At 41.0% G+C, this 16,233-nt stretch overlaps 1 protein-coding gene across 2 annotated transcripts in view; it reads right to left on the reverse strand.

The window, feature by feature from the left end:
- Positions 1 to 7,050: 7,050 nt before the first annotated feature.
- The window catches only part of CACUL1 (CDK2 associated cullin domain 1), a 45,147-nt gene continuing 35,964 nt past the window's right edge, over positions 7,051 to 16,233 (reverse strand). For both annotated transcript variants that reach the window (XM_042019435.1, XM_042019434.1), the window contains 4 exons: positions 15,057 to 15,146; positions 12,482 to 12,620; positions 10,608 to 10,651; positions 7,051 to 10,106 (listed from right to left, as the gene is read on the reverse strand). In XM_042019435.1, coding sequence (XP_041875369.1) covers positions 10,066 to 10,106; positions 10,608 to 10,651; positions 12,482 to 12,620; positions 15,057 to 15,146 — 314 coding nt within the window. In that variant the 3' untranslated portion in view covers positions 7,051 to 10,065. The remainder of the gene's footprint in view (positions 10,107 to 10,607; positions 10,652 to 12,481; positions 12,621 to 15,056; positions 15,147 to 16,233) is intronic.

Raw genomic sequence — 16,233 nt, forward strand, 5'->3', positions numbered from 1 at the left:
ACCTCCACAAAGCACAGTTACTCACTAACATCAAAATTAATGTTAATGCTGGAGTAATGCAATTTATGAACAATTCAAAAAAGCATTCAGCACTTAGAATTAGGACATAATTACGAGTTTGAAAACAGCACAAATACCTATACCTGCTTTTCCTCACACAGATTACTGGTCTGACAGTCCCTTGCACAACAATTCCACAAATCCTTCTGGAGCAAGTTAAGTAGGGAAGTCCTGGTCTTCCTAATGACATTTTGTATAACGTTATGTTGCTACTAGAACCCACAGCTTTCCCTGTGTTTACCCAGAGGCCAGGCAGCTCTGTTATCTGATGGAGAAATCTATCTATCCATATACTTGTAGGCTTGACAAGATTGGATGAATTTTGCCTCCTCTGCCCAAAGCTACTGGGCATTTACCTCATGTACCCCTCAGCAGCACCATGGTGGCTGTGGAGGGGCAGGGAATGGCCCAAAGAGCGCTGGGCAATCCGTGTTTGGCAGATATTGCAGGCTGACCACTTGTATGGCCACAGATGTGTTTTCTTTAGCTGGTTCAGTTCTGCCATCCCTTAGGAGCTCTGAGCAGAGCCATTTCCTTGGGGAAAGCCTTTCCACCCCTCCACCACCAAGGCTCAGAAAACACTGCAGGCAAACTGAGCCCACATCATCTCTTTTACCGTTTCTTGGTGAAGGAAATGATCTGCAATGAACTCTGAGGTCAAAGACCTCAGCAGACTCTAATAAACTGTGTCATTTATTGTCTAACCAGACTCTGTATGGATCCTTCACATGTCCCAGTTTAACACAACATCCCTATTTGGTTTGTACATAATTTAAGGAACAGCTGAGTGCTGTTTCCTTCCTTGTGCAAGAGTGGCTGCAGCCACATGTCTGAGCACTTTCCTGCACAAAGACCTCAGCTCAAAACCGCAGCATTTGGTATTTTGCAGGGCAGTTCCTGCCGAGCTCAGCAGGGGCAGAGCCTCAGTCTGTGTCTGTACCCCTGGCACCCTTCACCGCCGGTTTTTGTCACCTTGTTTCACTGTTTTCCTCACAACCGTCTCTTCATTTTGTGGTGCCAGTTTTGTTCTGTGATTTAGAGCAACCCAAAGTATATTTTCTTATTAATATATGGACAAGAAGTTACTCTGTGGTGAAGCAAACCCCTGACACACTGAGGCAATGGCCGGCACTGCTGGCTGGCCAGACACATCCAACTTCAGCACACAGATGTTCCCAAAGAGTGGCTCTTAGTGTCTTTCAGCAATCAGGCAGATTACTAAAGCTGGGTGTTTTTATCTCTTCGACTTCCAGGAATTTTCCACCAAGTGGTAATAAGCCTTTCTGACAGCTCTGAGTCAGAGTGAAAGCCAGAAAAAGTGACAGGTTTGTATGACTTGAGAATAAAACCAGAGAGAACACATCTGCAACTTCATACATATTGAAGTAGGCTATGAAAAGTGACAGCAAAAGAAAATCATACAATGTAGGAACCTACAAATCAGGAGAACCTGACTGACAGCACAGCAACACCTAGAGAATAAGAGACTAGAATTGCTGGTAGAAAATTTAAATATATTTAAATTAATTCCCCCATTCCCGAGAAAGCAATTATGTTGACGTTAGAAGTACCTAAGATTTCAATCTGTTTTGAAATATCAAGCTGTCAATATTTTCATCCATTTTGCAAATAGCCGTTAAGGGGAATTAAAATGCAACATTGCTCAAGGATTGCCAGTACATCATCCACACAGGAGAGAGATTAAAGTTGCCTTGACAGCTGCAGCCTCACCCAGCTGCAGCAGATGAACGGCCCACTCCAGAGCAGCACTCAAGGACACGCAGGGGAAAGGATGCAGACAGCTCTAAGATGGTGTAAAGGCTCTCCAGAGCACGTTTGGACAGCCAGAAGCACAGATCAGGATTACTAAATCCAGAGGAATTCAGGTCATGATGTTTCTCCTCAGAAAGGGACAGAGACCGCCTACGTGCATTGCTGCTCTTCCTTAACTAAGCAGTCTTGTCCTGTCCCAGCCTTTCTCCTCAAAGCACCTGCTTTTAGAGACACACTGAGTAGTCCAGACTCTGCCCTGGGCTAGGGGGGAAGATGAGGATTTGAAAGTGTCCAGCATCACCCAGGATTCCAGGCACTGGATTTCTGAAATAGAGACAATGTTTGACAACCACATGAAAAACTACAAGTTTCAGACACAATTCAGCCGACACACTGCAGAAGCTAAAAAATACTGAAATTGTGCCTGTTGGGGCACACACAAGTTTTTCACAGCCCCAGTATGTGGTGAAAGATAAGAACTTCCAAGTGGTGAAGTGCTCCCCCCGTTCTGCTCATGAGTTGTCATGTCCAACGTGACCCTGGAGTTTTATTATTAGCTCTTTGTGATTCTGAAAATTCTCAGAGATTAATACTGAGAGCCAAGCCTCAAATGTTTGAAATTTATCTAGCCAAGAGAAGAATTATTTCTTCTGTATGAATATCCTTCTTTTGCTTTAAATTCAGTTTATTAGCCTTAATTTGGCTGATCTAAAAATCAAATAAGTCACATGGTTCAATTAAAAGCAGCCAGACATGTTGGGTTTTTTCCTGTTCGAATGTAGCCCACAAACAGAATAATATAATAATGGCCAAAGCATTTGTTTGTATTCAACAGAAGAAGAATTCATCGGACTAAAGCAATCCTGACCTGTCACTCTGAGGATGCAGACCAGCAGAAAGTTGAATTAGCTCCCCTAGGAACTAGCTCCAAATCTATTATGTTTTAAAAATCAATGTATTATGCTTTTAAAAATCAATAGAGCTCTTGCAATACTTTATATACAACCAACAACTGGCTGCAAAACAGCTGAATCAGTTTAAGGGTGCCTTGTCCTACCCTGGGAACAGCTAAAAGGAAGCACAAGTACCATTTGGTTGTACAAACAATGACATCCTGCCCACCCCAGCACATACCTCCCCCACCCAGGCTGAGTAGTCCTGCTCTCCTCAGCACACTTTTATCAACACATAGCTCTAAACTTTGGAACACGTGGAAAAGTGCACTCAACCAGCCAGGAGCAGTCACTGCTGCTCTGGCAGGGCACTGGTTTGGTAGCTTGCCCAGCTTGATTCAGCTTTCTGCTCCTTTCTTCCCAAAAGCCCATGGGAGAGTGGTCTTTTCATAGAATCACAGACTTGTTTGGGTTGAAAGGGACCTGAAAGCTCATCCAGTGCCACCCCCTGCCATGGGCAGGGACACCTTCCACTGTCCCAGGTTGCTCAGAGCCCCGTCCAACCCGGCCTTGGACACTGCCAGGGGTGGGGCAGCCACAGCTTCTCTGGGCACCCCGTGCCAGTGCTTTACCACCCTCTGAGTAAAGAATTTCTTTCTAATGTCTAATCTAAACCTGCTCTCTTACAGCTTAAAGCCATTTTCTACTCACTTGTATAAATACAGAGCAAAGGACAATCTTTTGTTTCCCTGTTTATTAGGCAAACCACCTCCCATCCCTGAAGCTTAGCCCTGGGCCATACACACAGTCATTACACCTGTAATTAAAACTTTCCTGCAGCACACATGGCCCACGCTTCAGGGACCTCTGTGCACCCAGCCCCTGCCAGCTGAACACAGACCCTCCATGCCCATCCCACCCAGGATCCGGAAACAGGAAACCACGATTTTGATTTCTTACAAGAGCCCATAGATGATATAGCTCAGGAGGGGCACAGTGGTTTTGCTAAACGTGCCTCAAAGGTGATTCCTGACATTTGCAGATCACAGCCTGTGGCTTATTTTAAAGTAACAATCAGAAAAGCAAATGTGATGATGAGGAATTAAAGTGCCTTGTAGATGAAACAGCCCCTTCTGCAGCAACTGAGGATGTGAAACCTCAGCCAGAACAGCTGAGGCTGCTGGACTGCTCTGCTCAGTCTCCTTCGCTCAGTTTGGACCTTCAGATGCCAGGAGATTCTCACAAGATGAGCAGCTGTGCTGGCAAGCTGATAAGAGGGCCTGGCAAGTTATAAGCTTGTCAGTCCGAGTTCAGAGAGTTTGCAGCAGATTTGCAGAAACTCTTTGCTAAATAGAGTAGATTAAATATTATGCTAAACATTTTTCTTGTTTCCTTTCACCCAAGGAAATCCCCAATTCATCAGCAGGGTCAGAGCATGACATGACAAATTTCCACTTGCACTTTTGTCACCTGTGATGTGAGAGTTCAGACCCTTAGGTCTGCCCTGCAATTCCTACAATGGAGAAGCTTTTCCACATGAAGAAATTGCCACTGGGAAGCTACAGAGCAGGAATTGACAGTGCTCCCAACAGAGAGAGGTCACCATCACAGTACCACAGCACTGGGGTCCTGCCCATTGCTGTATTAATAATAAGGCGACAAGAAGGTGAACAGTGAAATGTGACGTTCCTGCACCATCAGCCAGGGAAGTGCAGAACTTTGACTACAAAGAGCTACAGGACTTCATTTCACTCAGCAAGGGGGTGAGAGCTCCAGACCACATCTGATTAGTGACTTACAAAGTGATGCACTGGGAAAACGTGATCCTAATTCTGTTTTCACAAGGAGGAGCTGCTATTACTCACAAACGACATCTCAGCACTCTAACAGACAGCTCTAAGAAGTGTTAGCTTGGTATACAGCAGTTAGTAAGAACAGGCAAAATCAATGCTGGGAATTTTTAAAAAAGAAAGAATAAAACATTATTATGCCAGAACATGAATGAACTGAAGGATAGTGCATACAGCTTTTCATTCCATGTCACATTCCCAGATGGAAACACGAGACGGAAGTATGAAAGCAGGATTTCACTTTACTCTGTGGGTGTCCCTTCCCTGCATATCTGTAACTATGGCATTCTGTGCAGAAGATCAGAGCCGTAACTGGAAAGCACATTTCACTTGAATATGCATTCAGAAGTTGTAACTGAGGGAACAAATAGGATAACGAGATTATTTCCAAAAAAAGTAGATAATCACCAGCTACAACGCATCTCTGTATTTTAAGGGAAATTATTATTCTGTAGCTTGGATGGAATTCTGATCCATTCCAACAGACATCCAAACTGTGTACCTTAAACAAGTCAGGCTGTCTAAGCAACTGGGAACAGCAGGTACCTGCTCAATAAAGACTTAATACAAAAGTAATTAAGAAACAGAACCAAACAGGCCTGTTTTCCTTCTGCTCTTGCACAGGTAGGACTGGCCCTGCCTGCCAAGTTCTGCTTCCAGCTCCTTCCGCGAGGTGGGTTCAAGTACCAGCAGCCCATGGCCAGTAACTGAGATCCCAAATCAGAAATCTGGGAGTACATCCATTTACTGCGGTGTGGTACCTGCTGGAGAAATCTTCTGTTTCACATTGACCATACAGGGAATTTAAGTCAGGAATAGATAATCCTTAGATTTCAAGCCCTGACCTGTTTCAGACGTGTTGTATGTCACTGCTCAGCCACTCCTGCCACAGGAACAGGCGACTGTGGAGGTGAGAGGTGAGTTTACATTCCATCAGCTCTCCCATGGTGACTGTGTAGAGGCTCCCATCCTGGCAATGCAGCTCATCCACAGGGCAGCACCTACCGACCATCCTGAGACATTAATTTATGAACTGTTCTCTGTCCAAACCCATACAGGCTGCTGATAGATGGCAACTGGTGCAAACCACGAGTAATAGCAAACAAATTACCTGCTGCTCTCTAATAGAATCCAGTGCTGACCCAGGTCATCATAGGAACTGGAACAGTTTTTCCTAAGTAACGACTAATTGAAAAACAACACTAATGAGGCAATAAGTGCTATTACTAAATCCGTTCTGTTGTCATCATTAGGCTAGTGAACATTCCTGTTCTGTGCTAATTAGGTCAAATAGCAGAAGCCCAGAAAGAAGAACATTAACCAAGTGTATCTGGAGCATTCCAGAGACGGAGAGACAGCCTGAAGGGATTTCTGAGTACTCATTGCCTATGAAATTTTGGAATCCCCTTAAACAAGTCACTCCAGTTAGATCAAGACACATTGGTTTAATCCCTTCCCTCACTCTCTCTAGCCAAGTACAAAGCACTTTGTCAAGTTTTCAAGTGAGGCCAAATCAGCGAATTTGTCTCGTTTTGCTCATGAAGTAATGCTGATTTTCTGTCCCTCCTGGCAGAGACAGGGGACAACTTCCCCTCACAGGTGACTCTGGTCCCCATTCAAAGCCAGTCTGTTTCAGTGCTACAAGGATGGAATTTAGATTCTTCAGCCTTGTTCTGTTAACAGGCATAAAAATACCTTGTTGGGCCAGTATCACACTAATTTGTGCTAAATCCCCTGGGACAAATTCCCATAACCTGTAATTACTGGAATGACACCTGCCAGAGTACACCCACCCGTTTCACGCCTGCCATGGTTACCAATACCTGAAGTTTGTAAGCTACCAAAAAGATAATTGTTTATGCCAGATGGAATCCAGGATGGTTGCAGTCAACTGATCCTAAAGACCCACACTGGGAGCTGAACTAAGTGCCCTCTGGATACCTTGTGCATGTCAATGCAGCACACAAAAAATCAAAACCAAACCAAACCAAAACTCTTTGTTTTCTCTCTGCTGGAGCTGGCTTGATGACAGGAGTCAAATTCAAGTGGTTGTTTTTTTATTCCATAGTTCTACAGAATACTCCTTTCACTGGGGTTGTCACAGTGTACATGAAAAACATTTTTCAGTCACTTAAAACATGCCTTTGTAGTTCTTGGGAGTTTGTTTGGTTTTCTTAGTTTTTAGAAAGTAAATAATCATGTCAGGGACAAATTAAAAGGGATGAGTCTGGCTGATGGTATTTCTATCAAACTGCAGGAGTCAAAAACTTCTTCTTCAATGCATTAAACTGTAAACATTTCCCCAACAACTGCAGGAAGGAGATGCAGCTGAAGAAGAGTTGGGTACTTATCTGGTTAGGCCCCCCACCCCACCATTTGTGCCAAAGACCATCTGAACCATGTATCAACAACTGCTGACCATTAGTCAGCATGTGGAATTTAAATAGTTCAACTTCTCAAATAAAGAAATGAAATTAATCTAAAAATATTTTAATGTAGCAAGCTTGGCTATAGAACCAGTGCAACATAAAGAGGACACCCATTGTATAACCAACTTTACTGCTTAACAGAGTAAGCTACAGATGCAACAGATTCACCACAAATTATTTGGTTAAATTAAATACTGAAGTTAGGATCATGCTGTTGGTAATTGTGGCTTTACAGTACCAATGCTCAAGTTGGCTGTGTTAGTTTGACTGTAAGTAAAATGCAAGTTTACAGAGAAACAAAATAATTTAGTATAGTATCCTGTATTCTGTTCCATGCTCAGTCACAATGATAATGTCTTCAACAGATAAACAACATTTCAGCATTATGTAAATAATGCCAAAACATACAGGAATTGTAACGCCAAATTTACAACATAATACAGTGCTTAACAAACAGATTTCTCAGGCATTGGGGCCAGTGGTGACAGTGCTACACAGGACTAGAAGCATCCAAGCCCTACTCAGTGCATACACAGTGGACCATACTGACAGGAATGCTTTACCTTTGATGGAATTGTCACTCTAGAAGTTTGTGTCCCAAACATAATGCAATGGAAAATGAATGTTAAACCCTTGCCTCAGACATGAAGCAAAAGCACTACATGTTACTTACAAACCTGAACCAGTAAAACTACTTTAAGAACACAGAAAAACTGATCCCTTGACAAAGATGACAGAGCTTGGTTACTGTACTGTGTGAACTAGGATGGTAATAAAGTTGTAAACAAACTTTAACCAAATTAGGTTAATGCATCTATTCTTAACTCAAGAATATTGCCATTTCAGCAGACAGTGATTTTTAAAGCTAAGGACACTATCAGAGGTTTTATCTTTGTTTAAAGCCAAAACTTTAAAAACCTGGAAGCTGGCAAATTGTTTTTGTTCCTTATTAGCCTTTATTAACTTCTCCACAGCACACTTCAACAAAATTTTCAAACCCCCTGATTTTATCTAATTCTGCTCCATTTTAAGTACCTGGTAGCAAAGTCGAAGCAGATACTACCAACACCTGAAAACCCCTACTCAGAGTGGCTTGGTTTACACTACTGGGGATGAGTTCAGACTGCTGGCATTGTTCCACATTGAACACAAAACACTGAAGCATTAGGTTTTCATTTTAAAAGAAACACTTCCTCAAAATTAAACAGGCTTTGCAAATATGCCAAGAAACACATAGGGAAATCATATTTGAATCTGTCAATCCCAGCAGTGTCAAACTCATTCTTCCTCCTCCACCCTCCAACCAAACCACATTGCCAAAGTGGCTGATGAGACACTGATGGAATTCAATTCACTGACATAAAGCCTGGATACAAAACAAAAAGAAACTTTGTCCCTGCCGCATCTATTTTTTTTCTTTTTTTCTTGCATTGTGTAATGAACCCATACAAGCATGAAAGGAGTTGTGTTGGTATTTTGTGTTGTTTTTTGAAACAGGCATAAGCGTTGTGCCAGAAAAAACTGAACAAACTTTTATTTCACTTCAGAAAGACTTTTTATATTACCAACCTATTTCTCTTCGTAACTAAAGGTGATAAAAAAAAATCCATAGGAATGAAAAAAACCCAAACCCTGTAATCAAACTGCTTTTTCAAGTATGTTTCTCCCCTCATGAAAGAGCTGCATTAGCCATACTGCTGATTAAAATCCACATCACAATGAGCAGACTTAGCCCCTAGGCCCAGATCCCCTGGAACTGGGCTCAGCTGGATCTCCAGTACACAAGACTGGAGGCAGGAGGCAGATGGGCACATGAACACGCTACACCACTCCTCAGATCCCTGATTCTGACTACATCCACTGTCACAGCCCCATCACATCCCCCCCACCAGGAGAAATGGCACAGGAGCCACAAGGTGATGTTGGACAGGTACCATTGTTCAGCCCAGTGCAAATCTTGTCCTGATGGAGATGCACTTTGGTGACCTACCAGACTGGAGAGTTCTGCCCACAATGTTTCTACAGAGCACAACATAAATCACATCTTGGTATTTTGTTCAGTCTGGAATTTTCACCTCCGTCTACTGCAATTATGGAATCATAGAATCACAGAACAGTCTGAGTTGGAAGGGACAAGGATGATCCAGTCAAACTCCTGAGGCCAATGAAAAGTCAGCAAGGGGGATTCTACAAGAGTTGGTCCCTGCATTAAACACTAATACATGTGAAAAATAAATGGGGACAAACTTCCAAGTCACTATTAGTGATGGTGACAGGTTCAACTTTTCTTCCTTCCTCCTTATATTCACTCCCCACTAATGCAAGAGAAAAGTGCAACTTTGCAGCATGTTTGTTCACATCAAGTTTTTCCTCAAGAACACATTTTGCAGTAACAAAATATGGTCTGTAAAGTCGCAAAGTGCACAAGCTGAAGGCACAGAGTACAAACACATAGGAAAACAGATTTCAAAATACCAAGTAACAAAAAAAAGAGCTAAAAGAAAAATCTGGAATTCAAAACTCCCTGACAGAAGATACATTTATATGGGACCAACTCTTAAAAGGTGACAGGTTTTAAACTAACAAACAAATACTGCAAAATAATGAAACTTTATTCTTATTATTTAAGTAGAAGCTCCAGAAAATAACTTGAAGTTTAAAATCTAATACACTGACGTGTTAACTAGTTTTAAGAATGTCCTTAACATTAAGAAAAGAGTGCAAAAAGGATTCTTCCATTCTAATGCTTCTGGAAGCTGCTGATTTCGGCTGCCCATTTCCACTTCGAAAGGATTGTTTTTCAAGGTGCATTCCTCACAAAGGCTGCAGAACAAGAGCTTGTTGATAGGCCAGACCAAGGAATTGTGTCTTTCAAAGTCATCCCAACTGTAGCAGCAACTGACATTTTAATATATAAAGAAGAAAGTCCAAAACTCTTCTTTGAGGCATAGTTCATGTCAGAGCTTGAGTATCAGCAGTTGCCAAAGGAGGCTCCAGATACCACCTGTGCTCCTCCAGTGTCTGTTCTGGCTAGGAATAGAAGCTGATCGAGTATATTCACTATCTGTATCCCCTGGAGCTTGCACAAGCTGATGAGCCATCTGAAATGATATAAAAAGTAAAGAAATTCTCTCATATTAAAATTCCACATTATGTCCCTCGCCACCCTTCCCCCAAAACACAGCAGTGTCTGTGAAACATTAACAGTGTAAACAGAAGCTGATACACCACAAAAATGCCCATTCGCTCATTTCAGCCTATAGTAAGAGCTCATCTTAAAACTGTATGACATTTTACGGTGGGGAATAAAGTGAACATACTCAGCTGAAAGCACAAGAGGAAACTTGGTGGAAAGAGGGCCATAAAATGAGCAGAAATTAACAGCACTACCAGAACAGATACCATTCCCCAATGGCTCTACATCCAAGCAGTTTGTACCATTTCTTGGCATGGTAAAGGTTACATTGCAGACAGCTGTTACATGCAGAGATGCAGCCTCTGACACCCCACGACCCTGAGAACCCAGAAGTCCACCACAACCTGTATGCCCAAGCTGTGAGGGGCTGGAGCACACTGGAGGACAGGGTTGGATCCATACTTACTGTAAGTTAACTCTTCTCCAGCTCTCTTGCGTGACTGGTCACCTCTGGGAGAGAAGGCAAAGAAAAGGTATTTTCATGAAAACCTCTGTTAAAGATGTCCCTGCTCTTCACACGGAGGTTGGACCTTTAAAGGTCCCTATCAACCCCAACCAAAAGAACTTCACAGCCAAGTCTCTCTCATTTTCAGGTAACTAAAGAAAATTTTTCAAAACCAGTTTGGTTTTGTGGATATAGACTGTTATTATTTGAAATGTCACGTTTAGTTCTCTAAGGAGTGTGCAACTGGTGAAATGCACTTGTAAGCAGAGCTATTATCAGCCACCTACGGAATTAGTAAGATTGAGAGCAATAACCATGAGGAACACAGCACAGTGAGGAGTATTCAGCAGCAGTAATGGCACATCAGCTTCTAGCTGAACAACAGCAGCTTATCAACACCATTAAGTGCTAAAATCTGCTTAAAGAGCAAGTGTTGTCACCTCAGACTTGCTGAGAGTCTGTAAGATTCAGGAGCATCTTTTCAGACTGACAGATTAAGAGTTTTTTCACACAGTTTTATAAACCACCCAAAGAACTTCAAGAGCCAAGTCTCTCCCATTTTCAGGTAACTAAAGAAAAACATTTTTCAAACCAGTTTGGTTTGAAAAACCAGTTTGGTTTTGTGGATATAGACTTACTACTTGAAATGCCACGTTTAGTTCTCTAAGCAGTGTGAAACTGATGGAATGCACTTGTAAGCAGAACTATTATCAGCCACCTACAGAATCAGTAAGACTGAAAGTTTGACAACACCAAATTGTTCCCTTTTTTGTTTTGTTCTGTACATTACAGTCTTTTGTCAGCATTAAATGCCTACTTGGTTACAAAGTCTCACACTCCTATTTCTTGGGCCAAATGCACTGCTTTTCTCAGCCCAGGGTATTAGGGTTTTGTTTTTATGCTTATCTCTCAAAAAATTATTTTCCTCAACAGACAGCCTTACAAGGAAAGAGTCTGCACCACGTCATTTGCATTTGGGTCAATAGTAGAGCTCTGAAGCTCAATAATTTAACAAGCTTTGAAGAGAGACGTGACCTTTGAGGAAAAGCATGGGGTATGAAATGCAGGCATATACCCACCACTAAACATACCCACATCTACTGGGTGTTCAAACTACAGGGCCAGACTCTCAGCATTGCACAGGTAACTTGAAAGATGAAGATGTTTTCTCTTTAGGAAGAAATGAACCTCCTGGGAGTAGAGCACGAGGCTTCCCAGCCTGATCTTAGATTGTCAAACTACTGCAGAAATGGTGGAAAGTGCTGTGCCTTTGTCTGGGCAGAAAAATAGAACAGCACAGAGCAACAGGCACTTCCCAGAGGGAACAATTTACAGTATGAACAGTTTCTGCTGTGTCTTTTACTGTTTGTTCTTCTCCCTTTTCCCCCTCCCCAATTCAATACTCAGATGGGAAATGCCTGTTTAAAATAAACATCTTGACTGTATAAATAACGCTGAAAGTGAAGTAAGGAGAAAACCGACATTTTCAGAAGCACTACGAATAAAAGAGAGCTTATAGAAAATAAACAGCCAAAGTAAAGGTTGAACAGGAGCATGATCATGCAATAGAAACACAACCAAAACACAGGAATGCATGAATGGCAAGCAATCTGATAAAAAAATTTCAAGCCTCCCAATCATCTACTTTTTTGGTACCATCGGCAGGGTTGTTAGTGCTCAAAAGACATTGAAAATAAGGCCATATTTCAGATACTGAATTGTGAAGGTTTTCTTTATTAACTCTTAAATTATTACTTCAATATTTTTAGGTGTATCCATTTTTACCATTTCAGCACTGTCCTGCATAATCACTCCTGAAAATTAATAATTATTACCTAGTAAATCCATTCTGAATAAGCTCTCTTTGAAGTTTCTGGTCTTGAGCAGCATATTCCTGAAGCTCAGATTCCACAGCAGGGGGTAGAATATTTGGGATGAATTTAGAAAATAAAGCTGGTGCCATCTGTACCCATTCTGTAAGAACAGAGAAAGCAATAACAAAATACACGGAAGAGATATTTTGTGAAAATTTTACTGTTTGACAAATGTAACTTTATTTTGAATACATATTAGGATCTTGAATTAAAATAAAAAAGAAAAAAAGAAAAACTCCAAAATCCACAGAAACCATGCCTTAAAGCAGAACAAATAATGAGACTGTTGAAATCAAATGTTTACATGCAGATAAAAGAACTACTATTTTTCTAAACCTCATCATCAAATTGAAATTCAGTTCCTGCTGCATCTCACAGGACCTTTGGACACTCTAAAGGACAGACAACTGATGATCAGCAAACCCACTTGGATAATTAGATAATGATTGTAAGACCTTACTCCAAGAAATTTATCCCCAAAATGTACCCTTCTCTTCCCTCAGCCTTTCTTCTAAAAAGCACAGTAGTATCACTATACAACCCTACTGCTCCATCCCCATTTCAAAGGAATTCATGCATTTCTCTCACTGATCTTCCAAAGCTCAGACAAGCACTTTTTTAATGTTTATAATGTAATTCTAACCTGTACTAGTTCAGCTTCAGGACAGAAATGTGATTTCATTTCTCTACACTGATTTCATTCTCTACATTGTTTTACAGGAGCAAGACAATTTAAGGCTTCAAGGCTTTAAGCACACGAGGAAAACTGGGTTTACAGCAACTGTATAGCAAGTTCTGAGAAAAATAAATAGCCCTCAACTATTTCTGCAGCCAGACCTTCCACAGGCTGTAGGAGTTACCTTAAATTTGATCTTTGCTTAGAAAAAAGGGATGCTTTAAAATTCACTGAGGAACATCACAAATTTTTATACAATTCCCACTGTCCTGTAAACCAACACTCAAACCTCTCATCCAGATCACTGATAGAGGTTTTAAAAAGGACTGGCCCCAGTACCGAGCTAGAACTAAAAGAGATTCTTCTCTGGCAACATTTGAAGTCTGACAGCTGTTGGATACCTTCAACCTGAAGAGAAGACAAAGGAACAGAAAGAGAAGGGGAAGCCCCTGGCTGCCAGCCACGTCTGCTTCGCTTCTCCTTTTGCTCTCTGCACTGCAGACACTTCACAGGCTGCTCTAAACCTTCCACTGGCCCCACTTTCTGCTTTACCTCCCAGTTATCTGCCCACCAGTCCCATGATACATCCAATGGAGCAATCCCACAGAGAAAGAGAGCAGCACTGCCTCAGAGGAACCCTTGCTCTGACTGTTTCAGAATTCATCCACAAGAACTAGGATCACCAAAGAACAGCCTTTTACACCAAGAAGTCTATCCTGGGCTCTTCAACTACTCAGAATCTGGTTAGGCCCATAATACCAACCCATACCAGTGTCTGCTGTGCTCTGAACAGCAGGACAGGGATCATCTGAAATGGAAAACTGCGAAATCACAAGTCCATCACCTACAATATGAAGTGTGGTCAAAGAACAACCACCTGAATTGCTTTCAAAAGAGTAACACTTTTATACTTATGTATGCACCCTTCTATCTTTGGTCCTGAACACTTTCTAAAACTGAAATTAGAATTGTCTTAAAATTGATGGAAGTATGTTAATTTTGCTGATGTAAAATTAATCTTTGCTTACAGAAAGTGTATTTTGTGAATAGAGAGTCCTGGTTTGTACACATGCTAAATATTGCACCAAAGCTTTTTGTAAAGGATTCCCATCCTCATTTCTATTGCCATAAATGGGGACTGCAAAGCAAAAATAGACTGAAGCTCAGGCACAATCCTTCTCTCAGTCATGCCAAAGTAAGAAACTGTCAGTACTGTAAAAGCAAGGGAAACAGGGACCACTTATTTATGGATATTTTGAACACTTCCTGTTTCTAAAAACTTCTCAAATACAGGGTAAGGCTCTCCTCAGTTCTCCAAAACTTAGGGAATCTCCAAAGATTCTCATCCAAAATTGATTAAAATCTGCAATACCATTTTCCTTTCAATATAACTGTTGTTTGCATAAGATGTCACAATGTGTTCATGAGTTAAATTAGAAATAATACCAAAAAAAAAGGCTTCATAGAAGAAACTTCGGCATGCAACTCATGCTGAAGACCTGGCTGTTTGAAGAGTGACTCTTAACACAACTTTCACCATTTCCATACTTCTAAATTTCTGCCCTGACTGACCCATTAATATCCTTCTTTCTTTATTTCTATAGAGAAGGAATGGATCTTCCCTTTGTCTCCAGAAGAGAGGGCTGGCTTTTTTTTTAAAATGTATTTGGTATTTACATGGTACCTTGCCCAGGTCACCAACAAGATGGGCAACAAGAACCAGGGTAGAACTGAGCATTAGGATGCACAAAACACAACACACTTTGACTATTAACAGTGCATCCATTAGAGAGTAGACACATTTTGGCAAACAAATGACAATCACAAGATGAGATCAATACAAACATTTTTCCTTTTTACCTGGTCGTAGTGTATACAGGCCTTTCACAATATTTGCCATGGTTGAAGGAGTTATTTGAAACGGTGTTGACTGAGCTTCCAAAAGTAAAGCTGCAACAAAATTAACACAATCAGCAACTTTTCCAACCTAGAAATACAGGCTCTTACACATAGATTTCTTTTTAATCAAAATAATACAGTAATTGTGCTTTTTTTGGTACCTGATGTCCTCACAAAGAAAACAGCCATGTGTCCTATTTCAACTTCTTCTCAAGAGTAATAAAACATCACCTTTAGATAGAAGTATCCTGCTCAAATTATGTATAGTGAAAATGTGGAATAACTTCCTTTTCATTTATTGGAGGTAGCAGGGGTTGGGTAAAACGAAGCATTTGTTTTAGCTTTAAGTATTCAGACACAGAACTGAAGCAAACAATTTATTTTTGAAAGCACTCTTATACCAAGTGTGTTAAACACCTGAAGATCCACAAATCCATACTTCACAGCATTTAGAATTTTTCACACAAAACTAAGGATGGATTCAAAGTCTATGCACATGTAGTGCTAAAATTGTAAATGTTGAAGAAGAAAAGTTGTTCCTTTAAACACAAGTTAATAACTGCACCTTCCTCTTGAGGAAAAACCTGGCAATAGCACATTTACTGTTTATGTTATGATATACAAGTTTTTATCCTTATTTATATTTATAGGAGCTTTGTACATACATCTGAATTACAGAAATACACACACAAAAAGAAATTAAGAAGGTGTAAACAAACTGCTACCTCTTGATTTTCATTTCTCTACCAAGCAGTTGAGCACCTTTCTGCGCCCACCATATGGAGGAGAACTGACTCTTACAGTTCCACCTAAGGGACATATCTCTTTGGCTTACACTGGAGAAGCTCTGCTTTTTAACCTTCAGAGCATCTCCAATTCTGGCTTCAGCATCTGCCACTAGAATACTTAAATAGAACGAAAAATCTTCAGTAGCATGTTTTTTCTTATCTTTCTGAAACTGTTTAAGTGCTCATGTCATAGGGAAATTAAAACAAAGTACTCTTTTGTAACCTTCAAGTAATCACAGTTGTTATATTTAACTGTTATAGATGCATTTATTTTACAAAGAGCCATCTTAAAAGTGCTTGCTCATTTCAGCTGAAGCCTTGAGGGTGTGAGAGCCTGTGATTTGTTCTGT

The sequence above is a fragment of the Corvus kubaryi genome, unplaced genomic scaffold (genome assembly GCF_017639235.1).
Source record: "Corvus kubaryi isolate FWS band 111438036 unplaced genomic scaffold, C.kubaryi_AGA036_p1.0 138, whole genome shotgun sequence".
NCBI classification, from domain to species: Eukaryota; Metazoa; Chordata; class Aves; order Passeriformes; family Corvidae; genus Corvus; species Corvus kubaryi.